The 5864-nt window shown below is 44.2% G+C and overlaps 2 protein-coding genes across 6 annotated transcripts in view; one reads left to right on the top strand and one right to left on the bottom strand.

Annotated features, from left to right (window-relative positions):
• rad51d (RAD51 paralog D) overlaps positions 1-5864 on the top strand; it is a 41420-nt gene that overhangs the window by 17615 nt on the left and 17941 nt on the right. For 2 of the 5 annotated variants that reach the window (XR_005233948.1, XR_005233949.1), the window contains exons 4-11: positions 573-654; positions 804-938; positions 1019-1114; positions 1197-1287; positions 1749-1819; positions 2086-2253; positions 3450-3585; positions 4149-5181. Coding sequence is in view for 3 of the 5 variants with exons in the window: in XM_037979130.1 (XP_037835058.1) it covers positions 573-654; positions 804-938; positions 1019-1114; positions 1197-1287; positions 1749-1819; positions 2086-2266; positions 3421-3545 (781 nt within the window). In the remaining 2 variants the exon portion in view is untranslated. Of the gene's footprint in view, positions 1-572; positions 655-803; positions 939-1018; positions 1115-1196; positions 1288-1748; positions 1820-2085; positions 2267-3420; positions 5182-5864 lie in introns of those variants that run through there. The other 3 variants (XM_025008808.2, XM_037979130.1, XM_037979129.1) reach the window with 3 other exon arrangements.
• lig3 (ligase III, DNA, ATP-dependent) overlaps positions 3141-5864 on the bottom strand; it is a 24402-nt gene continuing 21678 nt past the window's right edge. Inside the window, exons 19-21 of the mRNA XM_017429175.3 lie at positions 5234-5313; positions 5072-5161; positions 3141-4375 (exon numbers count right to left, since the gene is read on the bottom strand). Coding sequence (XP_017284664.1) covers positions 4142-4375; positions 5072-5161; positions 5234-5313 — 404 coding nt within the window. The 3' untranslated portion in view covers positions 3141-4141. The remainder of the gene's footprint in view (positions 4376-5071; positions 5162-5233; positions 5314-5864) is intronic.

Here is a 5864-nt window from a genome sequence, read left to right on the forward strand (position 1 = left end):
TTGTGTCTGCAAAACATGTGAGGAGAGCTGCAGACCAGGGACAATCCAGAAATGCTCATGAATGTCAGTTTAGAAGCTATCAAAGTTCTCAAATAAAGCACCTTTTGAGAATGTCAATGTTTGTTGGGAATTACCTTACAAAACTAGGAAGGATTTTTGGTTTATATATTAAAAGTTATGTTTTTTTATTGATTTTAGTAAAAAAATTCGCAACTTTTAGGAAAATGCCCCGCGAAATCAGGCATTTTAGCCGCAACAATCACAAAAAGTGCCTGTGAAATCCTGGAGGGATTGATAAACTGAAGTGTTGTTTCAGTGAGCTGTAAGACTGTCTGTATATACAGGATATGCCTGCATATGCTGTGAGTTTCAGACAAAACAGATGAAAAAATCTACCACTCCTGATGTGTTCAGCAGCTGAAACCCTGAAAGGCTGAGTCTGGATGTTTACCCAACCTTAGTTTTCGTCGACCCTGTGGCTGCACTTGAAGCTAATAGTTTATTAAACTGGATGGCAGTTGTGAGTAATGAATTGTGTACCTCCTTTTTTTTTTTCTTTTATTTTGTTGCAGCTTAGATAAACTGCTGGATTCCGGCTTGTTTACTGGCGAGATAACGGAGCTGTCAGGAGGCCCAGGAAGCGGCAAATCTCAGGTGAACTTTTCTTCCCTCACAATCTCTGATAAATTCAACCTCATAAATTTACTCTTAGTTTGAATTCGCTCACCACCTCGGGCACATAAAATTAGATTCAGAGGTATTGTTTCAGCGACTATTCCCTGCGTGCCTTTCCTGTCTTGTAGGTGTGCTTCGGCGCCGCCGTGCACATTTCTCACCACCTGAAACAGAGCGTAATATACATCGACACCACCGGAGGGCTGACTGCCAGCCGCTTGCTGCAAATGCTCCGATCTGAGACGACTAACACAGACGAGCAGGTGAGCTGACACACGTGTCCTTTCAAAAATCACTTTATCCGGCATAAAAATCTGTCGACAGCAGGAACTTCTATTTCCAGATGGAAGCTCTTCAGAGGATTCGTATCGTCCGTTTGTTCGACGTCTACGCTCTGCTCGACTGTCTGTACGGGCTCTGCGGCGGCGGCCTTCAGCAGGTCTGTTCGCCGAGATTCCTCCAGCTGCGCCCGCGGGACGTTGGGCTTTCAGAGGTCTAACGTTTGTCACGTTTTGTGTCAGGCGTCTGTCGGCGGGGGCTCCGTGAAGGCGGTGATCGTGGACTCGGTGTCCGCCGTGATCGCCCCTCTGCTGGGAGGCAAACAGAGCGAAGGTGACGTCTCTTTCTTCATGCCGTGGATTTTCAACTTTAAAGATGTTCCTTTCTCTCGTGCGATCTGTTAGCTCTGTTTTAGCTCAACAGACGTAAAGTTTACAAGAGTTGCAGCAATATTTGTGTTTGCTAACTTCAGTTTATTGAGTAGATTTACTTAAAGAATAATCAGTTATAGATGCTTATTAAATGATTGCTTTATACGTACGTGTTGAGAATGACTTCCAGCTACTACATCATATTTTAGCCATTCTTGTTTTTTAATGTCAGCTGGCTGTGGCAGCCATCTTGAATCGGGTGAAGAAATAATGCAAATTTCATTGAGTAGTTTCTGAGAGACACATAAAACTTGCAGCGACAGGTAATAATGTGTAAATATGGGAGTATCTGTCAGTTTAGCTGCAACAATCGGACATTTTCTGCCTGTGGACCAACCTCTCCACGTCTTCCCGCGCCTCCAGGAATGTCCTTGATGACCCAAGTTGCAGGAGTCCTCAAGACGATGGCGAAGGACTTCAGCGTTGCTGCTCTGGTAAGGATGACACGCGCTGCTCTGAATGCGAGCTGCGTTCCCACTGTCAGGACATCTCCGGTTAGTGCCTTCAGACCTGATATGAACATCAAGCATCCTCCCATCTGTCTGGGTTCAGGAATGAACTCGTAAAGACTGGATTGGATTTAAAGTGTGCACCACAGATGACTTGTTACATTTGATTAGTGGCACTTTTGTTTGTAAAGCATAAAACAGCAGGATATAATCTCTTAAGAGGGGTAGAAACATGACGTCTGGGCCCGCAGGTAACAAACCATGTAACGAGAAGTGGCAGCGGAGACGTGCAGCCGGGCCTCGGTGTGTCGTGGAGCCACGTCCCCAGAACCAGAATCCTGCTGGAGCGAGTTGAGACGGCCCCGTCTGTCAGCCGCTCGAGTCTCCGCTCCGCAACGCTGATCAAGTCCTCCAGACAGGTACAAGCAGCTCGCACACGGCCGGCGCCGGTCCTGTCAGGCGGATTTTCGCTGGTGTCAAAACATCTTGTTAAAATTTAGACGGCAAACTTGTTTGCCCACAGGTCTGGTTTGATAAAGACTCCTGATTTCCATTTAAAAACATCTCGGGGCGCAGATTTCTTTTAGAGAGGAGTACAGCAGCCTTCCTGTTCTAATTCACAAAGACAGGCTGTAAATAACGAGTCACGCTGCTCATTACGATGCAGAACACTCCGGCTGCTGACCCAAAATGTAAGACAGTGATGCTGACTCGTCCAATTACAGATTCTGTGCAAAACCCCAAACAAGCAGTCAGGTGAAGAGCAGCCCTGAAATATAAACTTTTCAGACAGACTGTTTGTCTCCGGCTGCTCGTGAAGCTTATCTGTGTTTTTGAGTAAGAAAAACTAGAACTCAGTGCCATCAGACGCCACCGCCGCTCCTCCATTAGGCTGTTTTAACTTCAAATTAAAGGCTTGGTGTTCCTTGCAGGAATGCATGTCACCCGCCGCCTTTCATGGCAAAGTTTAAACTGAGATCTGTTGCTGCTTTTTGGATCAAACCTCGAGATTACAATGGCGCTCAGCTAAGGTCCGTTACGTGTGAACGACTCTCAGCCAATTTCATTTACAGACCTGGTAGTAGCCATGTTCGGTTAGCTGTGGTGGCCATCTTGGTACTGTGATGTACGTGAACTAAACGACACATACGTCAGTCCCAGGTGGTCACTGGTTTTTATTCAGCTGCATTTTGTTACCAACTAAAGCAGCTCAAAGACCTGCCGGTATGGCAGGCAGTTGTGTCATATAATCAGTGCTTGGGAGAAAGCCATTTGTGTATTTATTCAATATACCTGAAGCAAACTCTTCTTGGTTTCTGATTTATTTTATTAGTAATATTTCAGGCTGTGTGTCAGATTGGATGAAAAAGACAATAAAAATGTGAGTTTTTTTAACGTTACAGTGAAGTTAGCAGCTGACAAACCTGTCTGTACACGATCTGTAACAGTTTAAAAGAAAAGTAGCATTTAGCTTTGGGAAAATTTAATTAGAATCCATCCAGTTGTTTCTAAAAATAAGACGCAGCTCCTCCTCCTCCTCCGCAGAGATTAACTGGACATTTTAAAACAGAATCACCGACGTTCAGATCGTGTTTTAACCTTAAATCCTTCGCAGCCGTGTTGCATCAAAGAAGAGTTCGACTTGAGGTGGTGGAGTGGCGCCGCAGGAGGAGCCTCGGGGAAGAGGAAACTGGATCAGGCTGGATCCTGACGACAGAAACTCTAATTCCCTCATAAATGTCAGAGCAAAGGTGAGCCCACGTCCCTGAAGCCTTATTTGCAGGAGAATATCCGTCTCTCAGTGCGACTGTTTGATTGATTGGTTCAGTTATTACCTTCAAAAGTGACCCATTTAGTCGGAGCTGGCGTGATGCCCTGTCAATCATCCGCCGCGTCATTAGCATACTGGTCTTTTCACGTGTATACATTTCAGGTGAAGCAGGTTTAAATGGCTTCCCTCTGATCTTAAAGACCTTTCTTATATCTCTAATTCGCTTCATTCAGATGCAAAAAGAGCGAACAGACTCAGAAGTGAAGTTAAAGTCACTGTTATTGGATTAATTACCAGACTCCAACATGTAGGCTGTAAAATATTCCTGTAAGTTCGACTCTTATGGAAGGAGTTCAGAACTTAACCTTTCTACAACAGTTTATTTATTGGATCCCTTCTCCTGAGATTGTTCTGTAAACTTGTTTTTATGTTTAGTTTTAAGGAAACATTTCATTGGTAGGATTAAACTGTTTATCCCAAGAAGCATAAATAAAAACAAGCCGAGGTCAGTGGTGGTTAAACGGCTTCCCCTCCCGTCAGCAGGGAGGTACGACGCGTCTCCTGCGGATGCACTCCCAGATCCAGCCGGACGAGACCTTCTGGGCGCCGCTGTCGTCTTCGGGTTCAGCCAGGGTGTGCGTGGCAGTGGCGGTGTTGTAGTCCGGCACCAAGTCGCCGTCGTACGCCACGAAGTACCGCCTGAGTCTGTGGAAGTCCTGAACGGAGACGGGCAGGAAGAGCTTCACGCCGCTGAAGATGTCCAGCAGCGTCTGGGAGGATCAGCAAAGGTTTACATGGCTTCAGCTTCTTAAAATGACTTTTTATACAGTTAGAAACCAGCTAATTACACTGCGTTAAAGGGATAGTCTGGTTGTTTTGTCATGAAGAAGAGGCAAAAGTCTTCATCCAGGTTGGTGTGAAAGACAAAGGGTCATCAGGGGGGGTGTAGAGGTTTAATATTCATTCATATGGGCTGCTAATCTTAGACATGTTTACCCTGTGAAAGTCATAGTAGCCTTTCCTCCAAGCAGGGCCAAAGAGGATTCATAGGAAACAATTTGCACATTTAAAGTTTAAATAGCAGCTAGAATAAACGTATAAAGGGTGGAGCTGTTTACAGCACTAACCCATCATCTAAAACAGCGATTCCCAACTCCAGTCCTGGAGGAACACCTTCCTGCCTGTTTTAGTTGTTTCTCTGCTCTTCAGCAGGTCTTCATGTTCTGCAGAAGCCTGTTATTCACTCATTCAGATCAGAGAAACAACTAAAACATGCAGGACTGGAGTTGGGAATCACTGCTCTAAAAGATTTGAACTATCCCTTTAGCATATAAAAGCAATTAAGCTGTTTTTTTTAGCTTCCTCAACAATTAATGGTTACAGCACCAATATGTGCTAAAACTTTACGCTTGTTTTTACAGTTGTTTGCAAAAAAAGAACAAATAAAGCTTTTTTTTTTTAATCACCTTGTCGTTCCTCGGTTCCAGCAGTTGAGACGTCGTCGTCTTTGGTCGGTTTTGCCCGTTGCTGTGAGCACTTTGTTCGCTCTTCCTCACCTGGCAGTAAGCAAACAGAGGTCAGTTCATCCCGTCACAACCTTGTGAAGTGGTTAATCCGAGCGTCTCTACCTTCTTCGCACCGGGCGCCTCGGAGCCGGGAGTACGAGACTCTGACTTCAGCGCCTTCGGCTTGGCCGGTGTGCTGTTACCTGCGAGTTAAACGATGATTAATATCTCACCTGGTGCAGACAGCTCTTTAAAATGACCAGAATGACGAGCTAATGGCTAGTCTGAACAGAGCTGTGACCAAAGTGGAGTTCATAAAACCTTTTCTAAACAAACAGAGAGCATATTATTCATAAAACCTCCACTGGATCTTTTGAAAATAGGATTTTCTTAACATTAATCTGTCTGTGTTTTCATTTTAAGAGCTGTTAGTTCTTGTAGAGGTACCTTAAATCTATTTTTACATGTTTGCTAAACTCAGAAGAATATAAACCTGTAAATAACAGCTTAAGTTAAAACATGATTGTCTTTATTAAAGGCTTCCCTAAGGCGTGTTAAGTTAGCATTGCTGTGATTAATGTTAGTGCTGGGCGATATAACGATACATATCGTGGGGACGATAGAAAAGTGTCTATCGTGATATATTTTCTTCTATCGTCTCTATCATAATTGTATCAATGATTCATGTAAATATTTCATAACGTAGGCTACGACGAATGTATTAGTGTTGTCACTTTGCATAAATTCAGTTTAT

The sequence above is a fragment of the Kryptolebias marmoratus genome, linkage group LG13 (genome assembly GCF_001649575.2).
Source record: "Kryptolebias marmoratus isolate JLee-2015 linkage group LG13, ASM164957v2, whole genome shotgun sequence".
In the NCBI taxonomy this organism is placed as follows: domain Eukaryota; kingdom Metazoa; phylum Chordata; class Actinopteri; order Cyprinodontiformes; family Rivulidae; genus Kryptolebias; species Kryptolebias marmoratus.